The 27,555-nt window shown below is 40.1% G+C and overlaps 2 protein-coding genes across 3 annotated transcripts in view; one reads left to right on the forward strand and one right to left on the reverse strand.

Moving 5' to 3' along the window:
- LOC136676934 (UDP-glucuronosyltransferase-like) overlaps positions 1-8,186 on the reverse strand; it is a 22,110-nt gene extending 13,924 nt beyond the window's left edge. The window contains exons 1-2 of the mRNA XM_066654242.1: positions 8,101-8,186; positions 4,381-5,591 (exon numbers count right to left, since the gene is read on the reverse strand). Of these exons, the coding sequence (XP_066510339.1) occupies positions 4,381-5,445 (1,065 nt within the window). The 5' untranslated portion in view covers positions 5,446-5,591; positions 8,101-8,186. The remainder of the gene's footprint in view (positions 1-4,380; positions 5,592-8,100) is intronic.
- On the forward strand, positions 7,589-18,385 carry LOC136676935 (high choriolytic enzyme 1-like). Of its 2 annotated transcripts, XM_066654245.1 has the most exons (12): positions 7,589-7,673; positions 8,226-8,276; positions 9,273-9,374; positions 10,842-10,945; positions 11,324-11,438; positions 11,619-11,710; positions 12,474-12,519; positions 12,611-12,676; positions 13,090-13,149; positions 16,783-16,944; positions 18,015-18,096; positions 18,183-18,385. In XM_066654245.1, exons 6-12 carry the CDS (start codon positions 11,624-11,626, stop codon positions 18,184-18,186), a joined length of 507 nt encoding a protein of 168 aa, XP_066510342.1. In that variant the 5' UTR covers positions 7,589-7,673; positions 8,226-8,276; positions 9,273-9,374; positions 10,842-10,945; positions 11,324-11,438; positions 11,619-11,623; the 3' UTR covers positions 18,187-18,385. The 2 variants fall into 2 exon arrangements, with proteins under 2 accessions (XP_066510342.1, XP_066510343.1); XM_066654246.1 differs by lacking the exons at positions 16,783-16,944; positions 18,015-18,096; positions 18,183-18,385 and adding an exon at positions 15,397-15,989 and having other exon boundaries at positions 10,842-11,438.
- The last annotated feature ends 9,170 nt before the right edge of the window (positions 18,386-27,555 follow it).

Here is a 27,555-nt window from a genome sequence, read left to right on the forward strand (position 1 = left end):
ATGAGCCTATACAATCAGTTTTACCTCATGACTAATAGATAGATCAATTAACTAATGTTAACTAACATTAAATGTGTGGCGCAGCAGGTAATGTCGCAGTCATACACCTCCAGGGACCTGGAGGTTGTGGGATTGAGTCCCACTTCAGGCGACTGTCTGTGAGGATTTTGGTGTGTTCTCTCCATGTCTATGTGGGTATCCTCCAGGTGCTCGGTAGGTGGATTGGTGACTCAAACGTGTCCCTACGTGTGTGGGTGACTGTGTGTCGCCTTGTGAAGGACTGACACCCCCTCCGGGGTGTGTTCCTGCCTTGCGCCAAATGATTCTGGGTAGGCTCCATACCCACCGTGACCCTGAACGTGATAAGTGGTTACAGACCAATATTCAAAATGGGCAGCACTGTGCAAAAGTGTGTGTTATTTCTTCTAAAAACTGTTGTTCATGCAGTTTTTATGATATCACAGTTTGATAAAGTTAGGAAAAAGTAAAAGATCATGTAAGTAAAAGGTATCAAAGAAACCCAGATGTCCCTCTCCCTTTATTTATTTATTATAAATAAATAAACAAAACATTCATATAGTCCATCTTTCAGTGGTGTACCTTATCTCAAACACTGATGTAAAACAGGTGATTCTTTCCTAATATGTGTCTAACACTGGGAGAACTTTTATCAAGGTCAATTAAAGTTTATGGAACGTTCCATTGATGTTACTGTAAGAATGTTTCCTTCCAAAACTAGGATAACCTTTGCATTATGTTACCCAAAAATGCAAGAAAACATGTTTGGAAAATGCACTCAGTGACAGAGGGAATGCTTGTTGTTTTGATTTTTATGTAGCTACTGGAGGTTGCATGACTTAATGCTGATTTATCCGTATTTCTCTCTGTTCAACCTTTTTATTCATCATTCAATTAATTTTATTCATGATGTACACACCATGTCTACCGCAAACTAGAAGCAAAACAAATTTCCTGTGGTCCTAGTCTACAAAAGAGTAATAGGAATAGAAAAATTAAAAGCTGTCCAGTCTATGAAAATGCCTCCAAAATCATCACTGTGTATTGTGTCTAATATGAAACTGAACATGTGGTCCGCATACTTGCCCACAGAATTTTTCAAAGTAGATTTACATCCATGGCTTTGAGTAGGTGATATATGGGCTATTAAATGTGACCTATGTAGGCAGCTGATACCAGAGAAATGTGAGCAGCACTGTAACTCATCTAGTACATATTTGCTGTCTTAATTTAGAGAGATTTTGTTTTATGGTTGGCTGCCCATTCTGGTCCTATATTTAACCCATCCTGACCAAAGAGATTATCCAGATGTGGCACCAACCTTTAAATTTTAGACAAAACTTGGTGGTACTCAACTGGGTCGCCCATATAATCCCCATATGTGTGTGCTGGTTGGGGGTTTTTCTGCATGAAGGTCCTCCATCTCACCCTATTAAACCAAAGACAAGTATTTTATTTCTAAATCAGTAAAGGTAGTTGGTAACAATCACCCCTCTGAGTTTACATGGTAATCAAGTGTATTTAGAATTGGTTCCAGTTTATATTAAACTCCTGTCCATGCAAATTAAACTCTTTTAACCTATGTCTATTCTCCATTTATCTAATTTGACAATGGAGGTCAAGAATGAGGTGCTGCAACCTAGTGTTTTTTTTTTCTTTCCATAAACACTTGAAATCTCAATACACGACTGGGGTCGTAACCTAGCTTAAAACTACTTTGTTTTACATGGAATTTGTGTGATATAAACGGTGTTGTGGGATTCACAATGGAGGATAAGCTTTTTATTGAGAAGTTGAGTGGACCAGAGAACTGAGCAATATGTTAATTTCTAATGGAGCATCTACTGAAAGCTAAAGGACTGTGAGGGGTGGTAATGGAAATAGACAACTTAGCAGCAAATGCTAATGCACAAGCATGAGCCGAATTCACAAAATGGGAAGGAAAAGGCATTTCCTGTGTTAGTGCTGAATATAAATATGCCCCAGTTGTACCTGATTACAAGCTGTCAGACACCTAAAGAAGCATAGGACACACTAAAAGGACATTCTGAGAGAGACACTCTAGCAAAGAAGCTGTTCCTAAAGAAAAAGTACTTATGGTGTTGTATTGATTTTCTTTTATTTGAATTGTACCATTTCTCTTGGCATTTGGACAGTTTTGGAGATCACACATTCCCTGACCTTAACTCATCTCTGTTAGACAAACATGGTTAACTTTATGAAAGTGCACCAGGAACTCAGATGATGTTTATGTTCTAGGTTGTTTACGGCTTGTTTACGACAGTGATGTGTTACGACAGTTCATCCTGTTTTCAGATCCTGTTTACGATCAATCCCTGTGTAAGGTTGCAAAATGGGGTATAAAGATGTGTGCCTCTCACAGACCATTAGATCAGTCTGAGATTCAGCCTGTGACCAGATCAGTCTGAGGTTCAACCAGAGCACTCAATAAACAGCATTATATCCAGACCGGTCTCCTCCCTTCACTTTGAAACCACCAGAAGACAAGTTTACAACAAAGGTGTAAAATGAAAGAAGGAGGCCCCATAACGTAGCATTTAAAACGAACAAAGGAGCTAACTGACAAACTTTAGGTGCTATAATTGAAGACAAATACCAGGTTGTAACACTGCTAGGTAGCCTGCCACCAAGCTATGCAACAATTGCCACTGCATTAGATACAAAGATGGACAATTTGACACTGAAGCAAGCGTTAATAAATGAAGAGCAAAAGCGAGTCCATGTTAACAGCAATGTATGGAGTGAGATCACTGTCTTTTATGCGACAGCGCAAAAACGACTCTAAATTGAGCAAGTCAGACTCAACAAGCACACAGAATCAAGAAAACCAAGCGAAAACAGCGACAGTGAGAGCAGAAAATTAAGCACTGTGTTCACTTCCTGTAGCTCCGTGCTCGTTTCACTGTTTTCAGTGTTTTCTCGGAAGAGCTGGGTCTTCAAAGATTTCTTAAACCCTCTCTGCATTCAAGAAATCTTTGAAGACCCAGCTCTTCCGAGAGTATCTCTTGTACTGAATGTCTTTCTTTAATGCACTTATTACTTCCTGGCATATTGCACTTAATGTAAGGTATTTTGTATAAATTGTGCTGTAGTTTTAATGTTAGATCCTCTTTTGTAAGTCGCTTTGGATAAAAGCGTCTGCCAAATGCATAAATGTAAAATGTAAATGTTTTCAGTGCGCATTCCAGGTTTTTCCTCGCTTCTGAAATTTGCGCTCGCTTCTCAAAAGTCTGCTCGTTTTTCAGTTTTAACAGGAAATATGTCACAGATTCAAGACCTGGTAACTGATTCCTAGTGATGTTTATAAAAGTCAGTGATCTCACTCCACAGTTTGCACTGCATCGGGTGGTGGATCAGCGATGTCAACACAAGTTCATGGAGATATGCAGGCTAATTCTAAGGCAGTGGGAGCAGACAGACTATCATGAAACTTTGTGTCAAAGTTCAATGCAGATCCAAACACTGCACATCTGACTGTTGTGAAAAGAATTCTTTGTTACTTGAAAGTCATGAAACTCACTCTCAAATATGAGCAGTCAAAGTCTGGAACTTTAATCTGGTTCTCTGATGCTTACTGGGCTGGACATCAGGATGACCGTCGCTCTACAACTGGTAAAGTATTTTTACTGGGTGGAGGAGAAGTGAGTTGGTTCAGCAAGAAACAGTTGCACTGTCAACAGCTGAAGCTGAATAAGTTGCTCTCAGCCAAGCAGCACAGGAATGTACCTGGCTTACATGAGTATTGAGTGATCTCGGAATGGATGCTAGCATGATTCTGGAAGACAATCAAGGAACTATTGCCATAGCAATGAATTTAGTTGAATATTCAAGGACAAATCACATAGACATTCGTTACCACTACATTCATGAATGTGCTCAGAATAGGCAACTGCAGTACTGTCTTAAAGATGACATGAAGGCAAATATCTTGACCAAGCCATTAGCAAAGCAATTAAATTAGCTTTACGCTGTTTAATCCTGTGAAGGTGTACTGTTTAGTATTGAATAGCCTAAGAACTGTTAGCAAGGATCTTGCTAGTTTGAGTTAATAGAACCTATTATTCTGAAAATGTTTATTTTCACAATTCTTCCAAGTGATATAATTTAGTAAAAACATAAATCTTTTGAATTTAATTGTAAAAACATCTGGGAGTGTTGTAATACAGTAATCTGACAGACACAAGGATGTGTGGTGCTGCCACCTACTGTCTCTGTGTAAAAAGTTTTTTTTCCCCCATAAACATTTTAAATCTCAATATTTACAGTCAATGTGTGAACTTATGTGAATAATTCATAATTTTGTTTACTTAATCTGAAGTAAAGATTTAGAGAATGACTCACCGGGCTGAGGGGGCTGGTGATAGCGCAGTTGAGTCCTCCAATCAACACCATGTTTGGCATGAGTGGCTTAGGGAACTCCAAGGTGAAGTCATACCTCAGGAGCCACAGAGCTCCAGAACTCAGGATTTCCCCCAAACTGATGGATCTGCCAATCATGCTGGACGCCAGCTCTTCAAACGACCAGTAGAGCACCTTACACAGCACCGGCTCCAACACACTCACCAGCACGTTCAGAACACGTTCACTCCAACGCATTCGGTCCGAGTTCTTAGTAAAAAAGCGGGGGATGTAGGAGGGAGGATTGGGGCAGGCTGTGGCTTTGGAATCCAGTCCACAGGGTAAGCCCCGGAGCATGTAGACTGCAGGGAGTGACAGGTTAAAGGCTAATATTGCTCCAGTGGGCACAGCTGGACTGGTCAGGACAGCATCAAATCTCTGTTGCTTCACAAAATCCATCAGCTCCTGGTTCAACAGCAGTGCCTGACTCGTAGTCATCTGGTAGTGTGCAAACTTTTTTAAGTGGCTGATTCTGGTGTTTATTCTCTCCAGTAGGGGCCGTGGTGTGCTCTGCATGACTTCAGTGTTACGAGCCTGAAGCTCATCTAGCGTTTCTTGTCCATATGGTACAGGGAATGTTTTGGTTATGTAGTGTTTACCAGAGTCCAACCGTATGCTGACTTCTGGCATCACCACCACCACCATGTGGCCCCTGCGGCCCAGCTCCTCTGCCACAGCCTTTAGTCCAGTCCAGTGGCTCCCATCCATTGGCACCACCAACAATCTTCCTGTCCAGTCAGTTCCCCCACTGCCTTTGATCCCTCCAAATTTCTCTGTTCTTTCAGTTCCTCCAGTTCTCTTAGTTCTTTCAGTTCCTGCAGTTTCTTTAGTTTCCTCAGTTCTTCCAGTTTCCCCAGTCCTCTCAGTTCCTCTAGTGTCCCCAGTTCCCTCTTTACCTGCCGTTCCTCCATTTCTAAATGTTTCTCCAGTTTCTACAGAGTTAACCTTCTGGTTAAGAGCAGAACACAGCAGCAGACTAAGCCCCAAGCATATAACAGATCTCCCCATTATTCCACAGAACTTCAGCTTTTGAAGTGGTGATCAAACCTGCTGTGAGTTCACTGATCTTTGGTGGTATGTTTTTGTTTCATGGGGGAGGTACTGTTGTTCTTCGTGTAGGGGGCAAAGGTTAACCACTTAGTCCTGAAAACACACTGCATGAATAAGGAAACAAATTCAAAGTGGCAAAGTGTAATATGAACAAGTAAACTTTTCCTAATAGTGTGAGTAATTAACCAATTAAATTTAGTGCTCAAAAGATCACTTTAAATACACTGTCATAATGTTTAAAAAATCCCAAAGAATAAAAGAAAGACGTAAGAAATGAAAACCTTTTACTGCTCCACTGTATCAATAAATGTAAGGGTGTAAAAGTTTAAATCAAACCATATTTTGCCTTTTTCTCTCCTTGTACAGAAAGCACTTACCAACGTGTGCCATAAACAGATGAACATTCCTCCTTGTGGGACATAGATATTATCATTATCAATAAACTTTCACAACACTTTTTTATAAAATTGGCAGCACTGGCTATGTTTGAATGTAAACATTTTCATCATTCTGATTGAATTCAATATTGATTAAATTTGAGCAGCTTGTGCACATGAATAATCTAAAGAAAATCTCTTTTTATATGCATGCTACAGGTAATCAGATCCAAAATTACACGCATAGAGCTTCACTTAATGTTGATATTCAAGTAATAACAACCATCATAAGTTCTGTCTGTTACAGGAGTTGTTCTGATACTAATTCTGTACAGATTCTTTTTGACATCAGTTGTAAAAATGCTATAAAAATATTTTTTGATTGATTGATTGATTGATTGATTGATTGATGGAGTTTTCAGTTGGTGCACTTATGTTGTCAATTTCTTTAAAATTATGGCAGTCTTAGGAAAACATATTTCAAATGTATTTGTGGAGCTACAGGTAGTGTTGTTACTACAGAGCTCCAGAATCTTGGGTTCAAACCCTGCCATGGGTGACTGTGTGAAGTTTGGAGTGTTCAATCAACAATCCAACACCACATGGCTGTAGGTGGATTTGCTGTGTGAAATTGCTCATATGTGTGATGCCCTGGCGCCCTGTCCAAGTAACATTCCTGCCTTGTGCCCAGCGATTCCAGGTGTGCTCGTGACAAACTGCGACCCTGAGCAGGATGAAGAGGTTGCAGAATAAGAATGATCAACGAGGATGCCATATGCTGCAATAAACCGTAACAGCTGGATGACAGCCCCAACAATAATGACATGAAATCTAGACAAAGGTGCACAGTAAGACTGGTGGAAGAATATAGTACTAGAGGAACTCCTAGATTTTGAGATGAAGCAAAATTTACATATGACATTACGGTCATTTTTGGTTTTATGCTGCTTAATAAAACATTATCTGGCACCCGCAGAACTTATTGTAAGAGCTAAGTATTATGGCTCTTTATTATAAGTAATAATGCCAGTTGCTGTTGCCTTGTACAAGCAAGACTTTTGCACCTGGCACTCCATTATCCCCAACCAGTTTTGCATCCATAAAAACACAGAATTTTGTATCTGTGTATAGTACATGTGGCAGGTAAACAACTTATAAAGTTTTCAAATTAAGAGCATGCATATAACATACTCATAGTTTGTGATAAGTGATATAATCAGATGCAGGAATTCAAAATCATTTTATATTTCTGTTTAACGGATAAAGATTATATTCGGATTGACCCCCATATATGTAGTTATAACGGAGTTTTAGGGCAAATACATTGAAAATATATATATAAAATTCAGAATAAATTTAGAATTCTGAGAATAATATAAGAAATTTTCTGAGAATAAAGTCAGAAAAATTCACAGAATAAAGTTGAAATATTTCCTAGAATAAAGTCAGAAAAACTAAGAGCCACTAAACAAAAGTACATTGTTTCCGATTCCTGCTGATGTGTGTTTATAAAGGTAATTTCTCACTGTCAACATCAGTTTGTTGGTAATTTGTAGATTTATTATATCATAAGTATGCTGCAGAGTAGTTCTGTTTGCTCAGGAAGATGCTTCAAGCCTGCAGAAGCTTTCTGCTTCACTACTTCTCACAGTCTCTGGTATTCTTCACTGTGTCCACAGTCCTCACTACCTGACCCCTCCTGGGTGAATCAGATCAGACAGACAAACAGAGTGAGAGACAGACTGAGTGAGTGAGAGTGAGAGACAGAGAGAGGGAGACCTAAATTCTGAATTTAACTGTTAATGAGAGGTCAGTATGAAAACACATTTGGTGTGCATTCTTCCCCATCACTCCTAGTATCTAACACGGCCAATCTGATGTTTATAAACACAGTGAAAACGAAGCTATTGAAGATTGTCACCTGTTGTTAGCGGCGACAGGAAAGTACGTATTTAATCGTATTTAAGCAAATTAGGCTGAATGACGATGGTGTGCATTTCTGTAGACAGAGTCTAGAAACGAATGCACTTTATTGCGATGTCAAAACGGTCTGTTTTTGTAGCTATTGAAAGGAAAAGGAGCATATATCAAATGCACCGGAGCGTCCATAAAAACAGTGTGCATTGTTCTCTGTGTCCGTACCATTCAGAATATGTAACCCTGTGTCAGATATAACCTTATTTTGAAAAGTTATTGACGCCGGAAAACCGAATATCGAAAAGAAAACTAACTTTACCGTGGTCGAAGGCAGCTCCAAGTGGGCGCGGAAGGAGTCGCTGGCTTCGAGATATGTAGTTGGCATAAAGGCTCTGGAGATGACCCAGAGGCTAAAGAACCGTTTTTATTTGTTTTTGAAAACAGGGCTGATATGGAGCTGTTTCTAAAAGCATCCCTCACCCCAGACTTTTTAAGGTATGTAAACTGGACTGTAGGGCCCCTCACCTCAATTCTTAAACCATAACTACATTGCAGTGAATTTCCATCTTATTAAGTTCACCTAACTTGTAGCTACATGCACTGACTATACTGTCATATACACCCACTATGACTGAGTGGTCATGGTAGGTTTGCTGAATATTATGATTATTTGCAAATTATTAGCACCATCTCTCCCATGTCCATTAATGGAAAGGAGCTGCTTTAAATATTTATTTGAATAGTGGGCCATTTTCTATAGTGTTACCTAAGGGTTTACACATTTAAACTGATTATAATCCAACACTGTGCTGAGTACAAAACAATACAGTCCTATAGTTCTGTAAACAAATTAAAATAATGATTGTAGACATGAGAGACCTAATGGATTTCATAAGTTTGTAGTTCACCCCATAATCAGATTACCAAACATATATAATTAACATATCAGAAGTGCTATGTATTTCGTTTTCACTGAAACCTCATATTTTAAACTATATAAATAGTAGAGGGAACCTAGTTCTGTTGGAGAGAATCTATGCCCTTTTTTCAAATCACAAAGGCTGCTTTTCCTACATTCGCCTTCCCACAAAACATAAATCGCCCACTTGCTGGTTTCCGGCCTGCAGAGATATGTACTTGTGGTTCACAGTGACAGAATCTATCTGCTCTGCTGAGCTGTACGTGACAGTCCGTTGATTGCATATGTCCCAAAGAGCCAATCAGAAATAAGCAAAGGAAAAAATAACGTTTTGTGTTTGGTTCAGTTGGTTCAACTAGAATTGCTCCAATGGGAACTGCTTGAATGATCAGGACATCATGGGAATTCTGCTCCTTTAACTTATGGTTTAAAAGTAGTGGCTCACTGGTTGTCAGCCGGTAGTGTGTAATTATTTTTAAGTGGCTGAACCTTTCAAGTAGGGGTAGATGTGTACTCTGCATGAACTCAGTTTTATGAGCCTGAAGCTCACCTAGTGTTTCTTGTCCATAAAGTACAGAGAACCGTGTCCTGTGACCAGCATCATGTGCCTACAGATGAAGGTGATGATAAACTATGCAGCAACAGACTTTACATCTACATGTTAGACCAATGAGGTAGGTGTGTTGTTTACAGAGGCTAATGAGTAAATATAAATAAATCTTAAGTAGGTGATAGAAATCTTATGGTGTTGCTGCACTAGTACTATTCCATCAAAAGATGCAATAGTTAATACAGTACAGTAGGTGGTACTAGAGATCTATGTTCTCTGCAGGGTTTCCACCAAAAAAAACAGGAACACAGGATGAGCATAATCAAGTTGATTTTATTGTCGCTTTAACTATATACAGTGTGCACAGTACACAGTGAAAAGAAACAATATTCTTCCAGGACCAATGTTCTACATAACACAGCTCACACAGGACTAAAATGCAGAAGTGTGCAATAACACAAAACAAGGCAATAACAAAAGAGAATAACAATAAACAATACATTTTAGGCAGAGACAGTTCAGTTGACCAGTCACAGTGAGTCACAGTACATATTATGGATTATGTAAATGAAGTAACGTGATATAGAGATGTAAAAATTGTACAATGGAATAAACATAGCAGCAGAACGAGAGCAGTTGTCCATATCAACAGTCCTTCATTTTGCAGCAGTGTAATTAAAATAATAAATGGAAGTCCATTGTCCCATAGGAGTACTCTCTGTGTGTGTGTGTGTGTGTGTGTGTTTTGTTAAGTCACTGGTTGTTGAGGAGTCTGACGGATTGGGGAAGAAACTGTTGCACTTTGTATATGTAAGGACCCAAACACTTTTGCTTTTTCCACACAGTAAGTTTGTGTGTGTGAGGGATGTGTATGTGTGCTCATCCACAATGCTGGTTGTATTGCACCACATTACTCCACATTGTGTGGTGTTAATGTCAGTGATGGAGCGGGGAGAGACACTAATGATCTTAGCTGTCCTCACTATCCTCTGCTTGGACTTATGGATTGACTTATGTGAATTATTATGTAGAATTCATGCAATATTTAATTAATTGATTAATTAATCTTCTGTAAATGCTTCATCCAGGTCAGGGTCCCAGTAGGTCTGAAACATTCATGGAATCAGTGGGCACAAGGCACAATCACATCCTGGAGAAGGCACCATTCCATCAGAGGGCACCTCACAATTTGATTAATTCACAATGGCTAAATGTTCATCATGTTCTCATAAGAATGATCCAAACTTTTTCCACAGTAGACAGTATTGATTTGTATACCCCATATGGCTATAAATTTCTTCTATTATGTGCTATGATAAATAAGGTACAGATTAAAAAAAAATTTCTTCTCCACCATATTTATTTGTGATATTTAACACAGTACTAACCCCTCACTCTATACATTATTTGAACAAAAGCTTGTAGACACCTGCTCATCCAATATTTTTTTCAGAAATGAAGGGTATAAAATATGAGGTTTGCTCAGGTTGCTGGCATCAAATTCAAAATGCATGTATTTTTCAAAATTTTCAGTTTCAACATTGTTCAGTTTCAACATTTGAAATATTATAATCTGTAACCTCTTATCCAGTTCAGGGTCACGGTGGGTCTGGAGCCAAACCGGAATCTTTGGGAGGTCCCTGGAGCTGTGTGACTGTGACACTACCTGCTGTGCCACCGTGCTGCATATTTTCCGTTAGGGAATGTTAAAGTATTTGCACATCATTGCATTCCATTTTTCTTGACAAAATTTCCCAGTATCCCAACATTAATGGATATGGATTTGTGTCTATCTAAAAGGCACTGAATTATTTTTTTTCTTTTTCTGCAAAGAACACCATCCCTCTGCTCCATAGCTGAGAGCGCAGAGGCTTCTAGCTCATGCTTAACATTGGCATTGTAACCTGTGGCTCATGTGCAGCTGCTCTAGAGCATTCTATGAGGATGGATAATAGAAAGCTGCATTATTAATAACAACAAACATAGAACAAAACATAACTCTCACTTCCCCACACCGTGCATCTGGACTGAAACTCTTTCTGTTTCAATTTTATTGGCCATTTTTTTTAGAAGGGGAGTGATTATTAAAATTAGATGCAGTTTTTAACCACCTACTGCGGAGAGAAATAGAAGCAGCCAGAAAGCAACGTAAGGACCAGAACATTCCAGTTTTGAGAGTCGACTGCTGGTTTGTAGTGAAATATTTCTCCAGTTTTCACAGTTTTTCTGTGTTTCTCAAAGACTTATTCATATTACTTTTTTGCTTCTTGTGTGTGCATGAACAGCTCAGTACCCACCAGTCCAATTAAAATCGGGTCAAGTTTAGAATTGCTCACTGATGTTCTGTCTGATCATTTTCCATTCTTAGTTTCTATGAGGACTTCCATTATGCACTTGACTCTGACCCTCATCCTGTTGCTGCAGCTGGGCTTTAGTCCAGCTCAGAGTCGCTACATTAAGGTGAGGAATATTTCAAATACACTCCTACATTGTCTACATTTACATGTCTGTAAATGATTTAGAATCTGTACATTATAGAAGTGTATTACACCTCCATATAATTGATACATTGCCTTTACCTGCACATTTTTACACTAAAACATCTAAAAACAAAGTTATTTAAACAAATAGCCATTGAAAATTAATGATGGGTGCAGACATAGTGTTATACGACAGAGTCATGGCATTGAAAAAATAAAAATAATAATAAAATTCAATAAAATAATAATAAAACTCTCAGTCTGTGTGCCATAGAGTGAGTTGTGAAATAAGCAGTCAATAAACTGAACAGAAATATTTATTTAAAGCTTCCATCCAATTTTTTTTAAGTGGTGTGAAAATAAGACAACATTGTTGTTAGGTTGTATTGGAAGCAACCTAAAACATGACATTTTTATTAAGGTTTGTGCCCAGATTTTCTGTTCATGAATTTAAAATACTGGAAATAACATTATTTATATAATGTGCAGGGAGCTACACTTAGTGTTAGTGGGTTTACTCTGGGTACTCCAAATTTCCTCCAGGGTTTGAGTGAATGGGTGATAGACAGAGTGAGTTTGAGATTCCTTGCAATGGACACATTTTCCATGGTGTCTTCCTGTTTTTTTCCCAATCATTACAATATGCTGCAAATACACTGCAACATGAATCAGAATGAAGTGGTTACAAAAGATGATTGAATGAACAAATGAATGTAAATGAATGAATATTACATTTTCTTTAGTATGAAAAACTCCAGGCGACCCATAAACAGAGCCTGGACAAACAAGGTAAGCTATTTTACTCAAGTAATTTTATGAATTAAGATTTTGTAATTAAAAAAATCAATATAGCTGACATAATTTTGACTTCTGTGCACAGACATCAGCTACAGGGAGGATGATTACTCTGTCTCAGGTTTAATCGAAAGAGCTAACAGGAACAGTGGTAAGGTTGCAGAGTTATTTATTTACTTATCATTATATACATAAATAAGTATATACAGGTAGAGTCAATGTCACACAGATCCAGGGCCCTGATGTTGTGGGTTTCAGCCCTGTGTCCATCTGTAAGAAGTTCCTCCAGGTGCTCCAGATTCCTCACACAGTCCGAAAACACATGTTGATAGATTGACTAACCATGCAAAATGATGTCCATAGGTGTGAGTGACTGTGAGAGTGTGTTGTGGCCTGTGATGGAATATGGCCTTGTCCAGAGTATGTTTATGCCGCAGACCCAATGTAGGGTCTGGAGCCACCGTGGGTCTTATTTAAATAAACAGAAAATTAATACATGAATTATTTTGTATTAAAAGAAGAGCTCAGTGTTGCTGACATTGTAATTTTGACTTACTTTTACAGACATCAGGGAGGATGAAGTCTTTGTCTCAGATTTAATTGAAAGGGCTAACACCAACATTGGTAAGACTGCAGATTTATTTACTTATCATCACATGTATAAATACAGTGGTGTGAAAGTGTTTGCACCCTTCATGATTCCTTTTTTTTTTTTTTGCATGTATGATAAAATGTTTCAGATCATTAAACAAATTTAAATATTAGTCAACAACAACAACACAAGTAAACACAGAATGCAGTTTTTAAATGAAGGCTTTTATTATTAAGGGAGAAAATAAAAATCCAAACCTACATGGCCCTGTGTGAATAAGTGTTTGCCCCTAAACCTGAACCTGAACCTAAACCAACCCCTAAACTGGTTGGGCCACCATGAGCAGCAACAACTGCAATCAAGCGTTTGTAGTAACTGCCAATGAGTCTTTCACAGCGCTGTTGAGAAGTTTTGGCCCACTCATCTTTGCAGAATTGTTGTAATTCACCCACATTGGAGGGTTTTTGAGCATGAACCGCCTTTTTAAGGTCATGCCACAGCATCTCAAGAGTATGCAGGTCAGGACTTTGACTAGGCCACTCCAAAGTCTTTGTTTTTCTTCAGCAATTCAGAGGTGGACTTGCTGGTGTGTTTTAGATCATTGACCTACGGCAGAACCCAAGTTCGTTTCAGTTTGAGGTCACAAACAGATGGCCAGATATTCTCCTTCAGGATTTTTTGGTAGGCAGCGGAATTCATGGTTCCATTTGTCACAGCAAGTCTTCCAGGTCCTGAAGCAGCAAAGCAGCCCCAGACCATCACAGTACTATCACCATATTTTACTGTAGGTATGTTGTTCTTTTCCTGAAATGCAGTGTTACTTTTATGCCAGATGTAAATGGGACACACACCTTCCAAAAAGTTAAACTTTTGTCTCGTCAGTCCACAGAGTATTTTCCCAAAGTCTTGGGGATCATCAAGATGTTTTCTGGCAATATTGAGACGAGCCTTGATGTTCTGTTTGCTCAGCAGTGTTTTTTTTTTGTCCCTCTGCCATGCAGACCATTTCTGCCCAGTCTCTTTTTATGTTGGAGTCATGAACGCTGCTGATCTTAACTGAGGCAAGTGAGGCCTGCAGTTCTTTCGATGTTGTTGTGGGATCCTCATTCGTCACTCATTTGGATAATTGTGGTCAGCTGGCCACTCCTGGGAAGGTTCACCACTGTTCCACATTTTCATCATTTGTAGAAAATGGCTCTCACTGTGGTTCGCTGGAGCCCCCAAACTGTAGAAAGGGCTTTATATCCTTTCCCAGATTGATAGATCTCAAATACTTTCTTTCTCATTTGTTCCTGAATTTCCTTGGATCTTGGCATGCTGTCTAGTTTTTGATTATATTTTGGTCTACTTTGCTTAGTCAGGCAGGTCCTATTTAAGTGATTTCTTGATTGTGTGGCAGTAATCAGGCATGGGTGTGGCTAGAGAAATTGAACTCAGGTGTGATAAATCACAGTTATTTTTTAACATGGGGGCAAACACTTTTTTACACAGGGCCATGTAGGTTTGGATTTTCTTGTCTTCCTTAATAATAAAAACCTTCATTTAAAAACTGCATTTTGTGTTTACTTGTGTTGTCCTTGACTAATATTTAAATTTGTTTGATGATCCGAAACATTTAAAAGTGACAAACATGCAAAAAAAAAAAGAGAGAAATCATGAAGGGGGCAAACACTTTTTCACACCACTGTATGTACGTAAGAGTAGAGTTACTGTCACTCAGTTCTAGAGTTCTGGCGCTGTGGATCCTGTCTCCACTTTAGGTGAGTCTCTGTAAGGAGGTTGGTGCATTTCCTCTGGGTGCTCAGGTTTCCTGCCACAGTCTAAAAACACATGTTGGTAGGTGGCTTGGCTGTGCAAAATGTCCATAGGTGCCTGCACCAAATGATTCCAGGTAGGCTCCAGACCCACAAAAATATTAAGGATTCAACATTTACAGAAAATATAACCTTTGGTTCTGGAAAGGTTCATATATGCATGTGTCCCTTTGGAAATGTTACTATGGTGTACCTTTAAAACAGTTATTTTTGTAATTTTGTAAATTTAAGGATGTATATTCAGTGTTTGTACATTTTGTAAATACATATTTACTTCTAAAGTACACAAGTAACAGTGTACTCTTATATTTTTATATATATTTTTTTTTAACCAGGCAGGCCATTAAGAAAAAAATCTTATTTCTAATAGTAGCATGGATACTCTACTGCAAAAGGCTATTTTAGGGACATAATTACATTATATTAGTTACTCAAGGTCATATATATTCCATCTTTTCTACACAGAAACAGCACTGCATGGATCGACAATTAAGTTTGGGGATATTGCGGTGTCAAGCGGCTTACGGAATGCAGATTCATGTACTTCAAAAAACCCAGGATGCAAGTGGCCCAAACAGAGTGATGGAAATGTCTATGTGCCCTACATCATTTCTAACCAGTACTGTGGGTGAAAACATCCATCCATCCATTATCTGTAACCGCTTATCCAATTTAGGGTCGCGGGGGGTCCAGAGCCTACCTGGAATCATCGGGCGCAAGGCGGGAATACACCCTGGAGGGGACGCCAGTCCTTAACAGGGAAACACAGACACGCACACATTCACACCTACGGACACTTTCGAGTCGCCAATCCACCTGCAACGTGTGTTTTTGGACTGTGGGAGGAAAACGGAGCACCCGGAGGAAACCCACGCAGACACGGGGAGAACACACCAACTCCTCACAGACAGTCACCCGGTGCGGGAATCGAACCCACAACCTCCAGGCCCCTGGAGCTGTGTGACTGCGACACTAACCTGCTGCGCCACCGTGCCGCCGAAAACATTTATATACTTATTTTAATATTAGTTGCTCACTGTTATACATGATTAATTATAATGCGCTGTTTTTATCTCACTGCCATCTCCTGATGAAATCAGTGTTATCAAGAGTACTCTAAAGTCCTTTGAGAATTGTACCTGCATCCGATTTGTATATTATACAGACCAGGTAGACTACATTTCTATTGAGTCTGACACAGGGTAAATAATTCAAGGTCGTACATGTGAATACATGAACAGCTGTAACATAAGGATCAGTTGTGATTTACTTGCAGATTTTATATATATATATGTGTGTGTGTTTGTGTGTGTGTGTTTGTGTGCGGAAGTCTTGGGCATCTAAGATAACTATATAAATTCAAACCTTCTCAGTAAGCGCAGTGCTTAGATAAAGTAATATATAATCACGGTAAATACAAAAAAATATATATAAAACAAATAAAAATATAAGATAATTGTTGTAAATGTTGGTCATTAATCTTTGTTTGTTTATTTGTTTTTTAGCAAACATTTAGAAAACACTTACTGCTCATATAAATAGCTTTTTAAATCTCATAATCTCTGGTGCCTAAAACCTTTGCACAGTACTGTGCATATATATATATATATATATATATATATATATATATATAAAAAATATATATATATATATATATATATATATATATAATCTTTCAGATCACTAAATATATGCATGTTTTCTACAAGTTACTTTCATTTTCACTAAGAATACTTGTCAAACATTTAATTTTATCAGGAGCATTCAAACACTTTAACTGAAAATTGAAAAGCCTTTCTATTTTTATCCTTGGTGTATTTGATGTGGTCCACAGGTGCTACTCTTATTTAGGTCGTCAGGGAAGAAAGCAGATCTTGTCTTTGAAGCGCCATGGGTGCATCCACAAAGGTGTGATACAGCATGAGTTCCTTCATGCTCTGGGCCTCCGCCATGAGCAGTCCAGCAGTGACCGTGATGAGCATGTGAAGATCCTTTACGAAAATATCCAACCAGGTGAGAAATTTGGAAAGGTCAGAAATAAACTGTGTATCTAAGTTTAAAATCCCCACTCAATCATAAACATGTTCCCATGGATTAGATTTTTGAAGGGTTGTATGAAAAATAATTGTTTATCAAAATTGTACTCTATAATTTTACATGGAAATGTGCAGAGATTAAGATTATTTTACTTATTTACCTTCTTTACCTGGAGGTAACAGGTATTAGAATAACAGGCTAACCAGGCATTAACAAGCTTATGAGAGTCACAGCTCCTACTGTATAACTTAATGACTGACTGATACTAATTACTGAAATTTGCATTTACAGTTTGCAATTCAGGCTTTTATACCAAGGGTTTTGGAAACAATAGAAAATCCATATGATTTTTGAAGCATGTCATTTTTATTGTGTAAACAAGAGAAGGTATAAAAAAAAATCAAAAGGCATTTACTTTCTATAACATTGAATTAGTTAAGAACATTAGTTAAGTGAATGGGTTATCAAGGTTTTTTTTTCGTTTTAACTTCAATATAGACAGAAAATGAAAAAAAGAAAAATTCTCCTGTATTTTAATATGTCAATGCAAAATAGAAAGTCCAATTGTCAGAATGTACATGGGCATGTGTTGATGAGAAGATAAAAAAAGCATGATATTCATGAAACCATGATATTCACAATTAAATGCTGCTGTCATAACCTTTTCTAGAACAGTGCTGTATGCTTCTATGTTCCATGAAATTTTCGACGTGTTATATATTAGCATGTATATTCACTATTTTGTTCGGCTTTAAACCATATATGGCAACTCAGATATCTGAAGCTGGCACGTGACATTCTAATATTCAACAAATTGCTTACTTTGATATAGTTTTGATCTTTGAGTACATCATTTAGCATGGTATTGATTCAATCCATTTTTACTTATATTGGGACCTAAGAGTATTTGCTCTCTCTTTTAAATGTATGTACTTAACTCTACAGCTGAGGGCACACCTTACATGTATCAGTCATTTAAAAAATATATATTTTTTAATATTTAAAAATATTAAAATTAGGTTTCATCATAATTATTTGTTTTACAGAACACAAGCACAATTTCGATATCAAAAACACCAACAACTTGGATACACCATATGACTATGGATCTGTCATGCAGTATGGGAGGTAAAGTTGCCTAATATTCATTGAGTAATTTCTGGTCCTAAACATCAATAAACACTGTAGCCACTGATTTTATCTATGTGTTTCAGATAATATTTTTCTAAAAATGGTCTGCCCAACATCCTCCCCATCCCAGACAACAATGTGCCCATAGGTTATGCCACTGAGATGGATTCTAATGACATCCTACGTGTCAACAGGCTCTACTGTGGTTAACCAAGTTTCTGTTAAAAGTATTCGTGCCTTTACAATGCTTTTCCACATTTCTAGAAATGCCATAATTTGTAACAAAACAAAGAATATTACAAAAAAAGCTCATTTGTTTTTTTTTTTGCCACATTTATGCTTTGCAAAAAAAGGTGAATTCATGTATTGTCATGGTCCCTACTTTTTCTTTTGGTGAAAACAAACCCCAGGGTTTGCATGACTAATAATTTTGACTAGATATTCAGAAAAGTAGTCGAATAGTTGTAAGCATAGTAGTTAGCAAATTATACTTCCTTTTGGATGCATGCTTCATTTTGATATTAATCAAAAAACACTTATATAATTCTGAGGATGTTTCCTCACAATTTGGTAGCCTATCAATCAAATTGTATTTATATAGTGCTTTTCACAACAAAAAGTCATCACAAAGCAGCTTTACAGAGATCCGGGTCCAAGCCTGCTATGAGCAAGCCAAACAGTGGCAAGGAAAAACTCCCTCAGCACACGAGGAAGAAACCAAGACTCATACAGGGAACCCATCCTCCTCAGGTCGACACAACAGAGAACAAAACAGAAGTAAAAGTGAACTGATGACAGATGAATGGGTTATAGTAATGTGAATGTAGAATATTAGTGATATATGAGTCTGAGGAAGGAGGAGGTGGTTAGTGATTCTGTGTGAGTTAAAAGTAGGTGCAGAGTTAATTTGAGATAAAACAGCATGGCCAATCATGATAGTGTAGATGAGACAATGCCAGGATATTGTAGAGGACACACAGGGGCTGGATCAGGGCAACACCTGGAGAGCAGCAGGACATCTTAAAGCATGAGGGAGACGGGAAAAAAACAGACAAAGGGAACAAATAAAAATACAGAGGTTAGTAGGTTGATGGTAAAGAACGGGCAAAATTGTCCTGGGAAAAATCTTCCATGGGTTAGGCAAGAGAACCCAGCAACAAACAGCGTGTGGGCGGTTGCCAGAAAGCTAACTAAAAAAGCTGTACCTATGGTAGTATGACAGGGTTAATACAGAGCAGTGATAATATGAAAACCAGCTCGAACACTAATAGAGAAGGAGTAACCTGAAAGTGAGTGATTAACCAAAAGCTTGTTTGAAAAGGTAGGTTTTTAGTGTAGATTTAAAGATTGAGAGTGTGTCTGAGCCCCGAACAGTAATCGAAAGGCTATTCCAGAGTTGAGGAGCTTTGTGAGAAAACGCTCTTCCTCCTGCAGTGTTTTTCTTAATGCGAGGAACTAAGAGTAGATGGGCATCCTGTGAACAAAGTGTACGTGATGGGCAATAAAGTATGAGAAGTTCAGTAAGATACTTTGGGCCTAAAACGTTTAGAGGTTTATAAGCTAAGAGGTTAATTTTATAGTCAATGCTAAATTTTACATGTAGCCAGTGTAGGGACGATGGTCGAATTTTCTAGCTCTAGTGAGCACCCTGGCTGCTGCATTTTGAACTAACTGAAGCTTGTGTAATGCTTTGCATGAACTCCCTGCCAGGAGCGCATTGCAGTAGTCTAGACATGAAGTTATAAAAGCATGCACTAGTTTCTCTGCATCTTTTAAGGATAACATATGCAGAATTTTGGCAATATAGCATAGGTGGAAGAAGGTAGTTTTGACTGTATTGGATATGTGAGTATCAAATGTGAGACTCGAATCAAAGGCTACCCCTAAGTTTTTAATGATGGTACTGTGTATTACTGTTGAATTATCAAGATTAATAGCAGCATTTCTGAGTGAATGTATCTGAGTATCTGTACCTGGTAACAAGACCTTGGTTTTATCAGAATTTAACATGAGAAAAATTTGCATCATCCAGTCTTTAATTTCAGTTAGACATTCTGTTATTTTTATGTAGACAATCAACATCATTAGGTTTGGCTGATATATACAGCTCTTCCTGGATCAGGGCCTTGTCATGGCGGAAAGGCTTGTGTGGTCTCATGACCTCCAGGGCTATGTTGTCGGGAGCTGTTAGCTCCCAGTAGGGTCTCCCATGGCGAACAGGTCTGGAGTGAAGATCAAGACAAACATGATCCAAAAGCATCCCTATGAGTACACCCATTAAAATTCAGTGTACCCTGCCCGGGAGAGGGTTACCGGGACCTACACCTGGAGCCAGGCCTGGGGGTAGTGTCCGACGGCGAGCGCCTGGTGGCCGGGCAGCCCAAATAACCTGGCCGGGCTCAGCCCGAAATGGCAACATGGGAGGATCATGTGGGCTCACCACCCGCAAGATCCAGAGTAGGGGTGTGGTGCAATGCCCATCAGGCACAGAGCGGGGGCAAAGGGGCCCCTGGCGTCGTGGAACTTGTCCGCGGAAACTGGTTCTTGGTACGTGGAACATAACCTCACTGGGGGGGGGAAGAGTCAGAGCTGGTGCATGAGGTTGAGAGATACCAGCTAGATATAGTTTGGCTCACCTCTACACACACTGTAGGCTCTGGAACCAAACTCCTCGATAGGGGTTGGTCTCTCTCCTACTCAGGAGTTGCACAGGGTGAGGTGAGTGTGGGGATACTCACAAGTCCCCGGCTGGCGCCTGTACAGCTGGAGTTTGTCCCAGTAAACGAGAGGGTCGCCTCAATGCGGCTCCGGCTTGCAGAGAGGAAAACTTTGACTGTTGTGTGTGCGTATGCACCGAACAGCAGCTCAGAGTATTTGGCCTTCTTGGAGACAGTGAGTGGAGTTCTAGAGGGGATTCCATGCACTGACTCTATTGTTTTACTGGGGGACTTCAATGCTCACGTTGGCAATGACTGGGAAACCTGGAGAGGAGTGATTGGGAGGAACGGACTGCCTGAACCCGAGTGGTGTGATGTTGTTGGACTTCTGTGCTAGCCATGGTCTGTCCATAACGAACACAATGTTTGAACATAAGATTGCTCATAAGTGTACTTGGTAGCAGAGCACTTTGGGCCAAAGGTCAATGATCAACTTTGTGGTTGTGTCTTCTGACATGAGGTTTTGGACACTCGGGTAAAGAGAGGGGCTGAGCTGTCAACCGATCACCATCTGGTGGTGAGTTGGATCCAATGGCGGGGAAAGCTGCCGGACAGACCTGGTAAACCCAAACGTATAGTGAGGGTGTGCTGGGAAAAGCTAGCAGATGACTCTGTCCGGATGGATTTCAACTCTCAGCTCAGAGAAAACTTCTCACATGTTCCGGAGGAGGTAGGGGGAATGGTGTCTGAATGGACACCGTTCCGGACCTTCCATCGTGGAAGCGGCTGCATGTAGCTGTGGTGGACACCGGGAGTGAGGGAAGCTGTCAAGCGGAAGTAGCCAGGGGCAGGAGGGCTTCCATCGAGGAAATCAGGAGGTGGCATCTCTGCTTTTTGCGGATGATGTTGTTCTTCTGGCTTCTTCACACGGAAGCCTCCAGCGTTCACTTGAGCAGTTTGCAGCCGAGTGTGAAGCGGTCGGTATGCGGATCAGCACCTCCAAGTCTGAGGCCATGGTTATCTCCCGGAAACAGATGGCATGCTCCCTTCAGGTAAGGGGTGAGAACCTGCCCCAAGTGAAGGAGTTCAAGTATCTTGGGTTCTTGTTAACAAGTGATGGGAAGAGGGATGGTGAGATTGACCGTAGGATAGGTGCAGCGTCTGCAGTAATGCGGTCACTGTACTGCACGGTTGTGGTGAAGAAAGAGCTGAGCCATAAAGCAAAGCTCTCAATTTGCCTGTCAGTCTACGTCCCCACTCTCACCTATGGTCATGAGCTCTGGGTAATGACCGTAAGAATAAGACTGCGGAAACAAGCGGCCGTAATGAGCTTTCTCCGACGGGTCGCTGGGCGTACTCTCTGCTCAGAGTAGAGTCGCTGCTCCTTCGCATTGAGAGAAGTCATTTGAGGTGGTTTGGGCATCTGATCAGGTATACCAGGCACGTCCATCTGGAAAGAGGCCCCGGGGTAGACACAGGACATGCTGCAGGGATTATATCTCCCGGCTGGCCTGGGAACGCCTTGGGATCCCCCAGGAGGAATTGGTGGATGTTGCAAGGGACAGAGACATCTGGGCTTCTTTGCTCGCCCTGCTGCCACCGCGACCCTGAAATGGAAAAGCGGAAAAGAAGATCTATGTATGTATGTATGATATATACAGTTGTGTGTCATCAGCATAACAGTGGAATTGAATACCATGCTTATGGATTAGTCTACCCAGTGGCAGCATGTAGAGTGTGAACAATACAGGGCCAAGCACTGATCCTTGTGTAACACCATATTTAACTAAAGTATGATTAGAGGATTATTATTATTCATTCATTATCTGTAACCGCTTATCCAATTCAGGGTTGCGGTGGGTCCAGAGCCTACCTGGAATCATTGGGCGCAAGGCAGGAATACGCCTTGGAGGGGGTGCCAGTCCTTCACAGGGCAACACAGACACACACACACACACATTCACTCACGTCGCCAATCCACCTACTAATGTGTGTTTTTGGACTGTGGGAGGAAACCGGAGCACCCGGAAGAACCCCACGCAGACACGGGGAGAACACACCAACTCCTCACAGACAGTCACCCGGAGCAGGAATCAAACCCACAACCTCCAGGTCCCTGGAGCTGTGTGACTGCGACACTACTTGCTGCGCCATCATGCCGCTATTATTATCCAGATAAACAAAATGATAACGGTCAGATAAATAGAATCTGAATCAAAAGAGGGCAGATCCTTTGCCCTTATGGGTTTTCTTATTTGTTTTGTTTAAAGAACTGGTCATTGAGTTCCGGAGGAAACGCATAGACCCCTCACCACTCATCATAAATGGGGACTGTGTGGAAAGAGTCCCCTCCTTCAGACTTCTGGGTATGGACATCTCTGAAGATCTCTCCTGGAACACCAACACCACAGCTGTAGTTAGGAAGGCACAGCAGAGACTTTATTTCCTGAGAATTCTCAGGAAAAACAACCTTCAGGAGAAGCTGCTGGTGTCTTACTACCGCTGTGCCATCGAGAGTGTGCTGACCTACTGCATCTCAACATGGTACAGCAGCTGCTCAGTGGCAGAAAGGAGAGCTCTACAGAGAGTGATCAACATGGCCCAGAAGAACATCGGTTGTCCACTGCCCAGGCTGGAGGATCTGTTCAGCTCCCGCTGCCTAAGCAGGACAGCCAATATACTGAAAGACTCCTCCCATCCTGGACACAATCTCTTCCAACAGTTGCCCTCAGGAAAACGCATCAGGTCCATCACATCCAGGACAAACAGACTGAAAAACAGCTTTTACCCCAGTGCTGTACGGGAACTGAACGCACATACCTCTTAAGCCACTCAGGGCCTGTGCAATACACAGCAAACACACGCAGATTAATCTCCTCTACTACCCAGGGCTAGTGCAATAATTGTTATTTATATTGTAAAAAAAAAAACTGCATGTTTCTACTGTTTTTGTTTGTTTAAGCACTTTAAGGATTGCTGCTCAATTTTGTTGTACATGTGCAATGACAATAAAGGCTATCTTATCTTATCTTATCTTATCTTATTGAGTTCTTTTATTTTTCTTTGCATTTTAAATTAACCCATTATTTGGTTATTATTTTGGATTGTGGTTGGGCTGTGGGCTATGGGTATTACAGTCCTCTTAATCATATGATCTGCCTGTTCTACATAATTGTGTATTTTACCTGTTCTTGCAGAACAACCTGGTTCATGAGTGTCCTTCTTTTGGTTGACAGGTTATCCTCTTTGGAGATTTCTTTCCTCCTTCTTGGGCATTTGATCTGCTGCATGTGGAGTCTCTACCCTATGAGGGTTTTTTTTGTAATCTGTGTGTGTGAGGGTTGTATAGTCTCTAGTATTGGAACTCTGTATAGGAGAGCGTCTGCTTGGAAACCAGTTAAAATATATGCATATGGTGAGCTAATATAGCCAATAACCTTGTTGGGGTTATTTTTAGTGGTGAATGGGTAAAACTCCACTGTATTCTCGTGTTTTATTTTGTTTTAAACTTATCAATAAAGTTATTTTAAATGTTTATAAGGCAACTGGTATTAAGTAAAGGACATGCTGAACTCCATTTCATGTCTCTGCTCCTTTCTGAACATACCTGTGTGCTTTCTGAGAAGGGTGAAACTCCCTAGGTGGTGTAGTTGAGCTCAAACTAATCTAAACACTAACCAAGGCCACACAAGCAGCACCAGAATAGAGATATAGCCCTTATCATGTGAAAGGAGTAAGTCATTAGTTACTCTTGTTAGAGCTGTTTCTGTGCTGTGATTTGGTCTAAATCCAGACTGAAAAATGTCATGAATGTCATTGTTTTGGAGGTAAGAGCACAACTGCTGTGACACGTCTTTTACTAGAATCTTAGCAATAAAAGGGAGGTTGGATTTTGGCCTATAGTTTGCGAGCACAAGAGAGTCAAGACTGGGTATTTTAATAATTGGTTTGATTACCGCTAGTTTCAGATGTTTTGGTACATATCCATTGTTGAGGGATGAGTTTATTATTGTGAGCAATGGTCTAATGACTTTAGGTAAGATTTGTTTAAATAATTGTATTGTCCAGTAAGCATGAAGATGATTTAGATGAGCTAATTAAACTAAGCAAGTCATTTTCATTGACAGAATTGAAGTAGTCTAAGTGCACCTCAAAGCTGGCGGAAGGTTCACCAACAAGAGCCGATGTGACTTTGGACTGATTTTATCATTAAAAAACCTCAAAGTCATTACTACAGAAATCAAAGGGGATAATGGAGTTGATTTCCTTTTTGTTGCTAATTAGATTTGATACAGTGCTAAAAAGGAATCTAGGGTTGTCTTTATTGTTTTCTATAAGAGAAGAGATGTACTGTGATTTGGCTTTAGATAAGGCATGTTTGTAGTCGGTGAGGCTGTGCTGCCATGCAATTTGGAAACATTCTAGTTTTGTGTGTCTTCATTTATGTTCATGGTGAGCAGCCAGTTTTAAGGCAAGTTGTTATGTTTGATATAAATTTTTTTGGGTGTGGTGCGGTGGCACAGCAGGTAGTGTCACAGTCACACAGCTCCAGGGACCTGGAGATTGTGGGTTCGATTCCCACTCCAGGTGACTGTCTGATTTTGTCTATTACAAAATAATTGTAATTATTTTGCCTGCCTGATTTTCAAAGTAACAGTTGGGTATTGGTGGCACTTGATGAGATTGCTTAATAGTGTGTGCGGGGGGCAGAAGTGGGGGGGGGGGATGGCAGAGCCATCGTTGGAGGCGGGAGCTTTATAAGTCCTGAAGGCAGGGGAGAGAGGTACCAATGATCTTCTCAGCAGTTCTCACAATACGCTGGAGGGTTCTGCGGAAGGATGCTGTGCAGGCCCTGTACCACGCAGTGAAACAGCTAATTAGGATACTCTCGATGGCCCCCTTGTAGAAGGTGATCATGATGGGGGTGGGAGCTCTTGCTCTCCTTAGCTTGCGGAGTCCTCTGTGATGTGCACACTCAGGAACTTGGTGCTGCTCACCCTCTCCACAGCAGCCCCGTTGATGGATAGAGGGGCATGTTGTGTGCGAGTTCTCCTGAGGTCCACAACAATCTCCTTGGTCTTCTCAGTGTTCAGAGAGAGACTGTTGTGTTTGCACCAAGAGGCCAGCCGGCTCACCTCGCTCCTGTAGTGTGACTCATCGTTGTTGCTGATGAGGCCTACCACAGTCATGTCATCCGCAAACTTGATGAAGAGGTTGGAGGTGTGTGATGGAGAGCAGTCGTGGGTTAGCAGAGTGAACAGAAGGGAGCCCCCGTGTTCAGAATGATGGGGCTAGACAAGTTACTGCCAACCCGTACTGCCTGTGGTCTTCCAGTCAGGAAGTCAAGCAGCCAGTTGCACAGTGATGTGTTCAGTCCCAGTCTGTCATTGGGGGATGATTGTGTTGAAAATGAGTTGTTGGCGGACGATTATGTTGTTTAATTTGTTTAATACAATGTATGATTAACTAAGCAGAGAGGACTTTTCAATTTGCGTGGCTTCAGAATGAGAGTCTAATGTTTTAGATTACTGAGTGAGTCATTAAATTTATTAAAAGATAATAATTGTAAGTTAGACATGACTCATGCATACAAGAACTTATGTAAGATGATACCACCTTGATTAAAATAATTAATCATTATACAACACAAGAACAGACAAGGGATTTTAGGAGACATGCTAGACAAAGGATTGGTGGTTTCGTCACATGGTATCGTATTTCAGGGTTGCCCGCTTGACAGCGCTCTTTTTCCACGTGAGGGCAAAGTTCATTCATTCATTCATTCATTATCTGTAACTGCTTATCCAGTTCAGGGTCGCGGTGGGTCCAGAGCCTACTTGGAATCATTGGATGCAAGGCGAGTATACACCCTGGAGGGGGCTGAGGGCAAAGTTATTATGCTTAAAATTAGCAGTCCCAGTGTTTGGTTGTAGTGTCCATTCCATACTGAACAAAGTGAAAGAAATTTTTTTAAATGTTGAAATTCCATGGTTTGATCAGAAAGACAGAGGCAGGTTTTGATAAGTCCTAGATAACAATGGTGAGTATGTTTCCTCAGTTGACCTGGTATGAGAACTGCACTGCTCTCAAGAGGAAAGTTCTGCAGTGGGCACAAAACCCAGCATATCACCAGGGGTCAGCTCCCAAATCTCCTGGATTTAAACACCAGCCTCTGTCTGAAAAAGTCCAGTTCTATGGGACGCAAAAGTTGGATTAAAGTTATTAGTCGATTAAATATTTACAATTATCTATCTATCTATCTATCTATCTATCTATCTATATATCTATGTGTGTATATATTTGCCACATTTATCAAATATATGAGCACAGGTTTGTATTTTAGTTTTTCGTAGTAAATGTGCTGAGGTGAAACGGAACTACCAGATAGTGGTTGGGCCAAGTTTAAATTTTGAAATAGTTTTGAAATTTTCTGGTGCAAGGTTTTTCACTGGAAGTAAAGTCTTGACCATTTGAAAGTCTTGCCCTTCCTTTGTGTATTAGTAGCAGTAATGTATAAAGTTTAGTGTGTATATAGATTTAAAACTGGACGTACCACTATAAATTTACAGGTTTTGAAAGATTGAAAATTGTTAAACTACAGAAATTAGCCCTGAAATTGGCTGTAAGCTTTGCAAAATGTTCATAAGATTTAGACATTTCCTTTCTGCATAAATTAATATTTGTAATGACGTCTCCCCTCACTGAAGATTTAAATGATAAAATAATGTTCATAAACTAGTCCTACTAGTCCTGTGCAGTGTGTGGCACATGATTTCTTATTTGACCCAGTGTTATCTGC

The sequence above is a fragment of the Hoplias malabaricus genome, chromosome X2 (genome assembly GCF_029633855.1).
Source record: "Hoplias malabaricus isolate fHopMal1 chromosome X2, fHopMal1.hap1, whole genome shotgun sequence".
In the NCBI taxonomy this organism is placed as follows: Eukaryota; Metazoa; Chordata; class Actinopteri; order Characiformes; family Erythrinidae; genus Hoplias; species Hoplias malabaricus.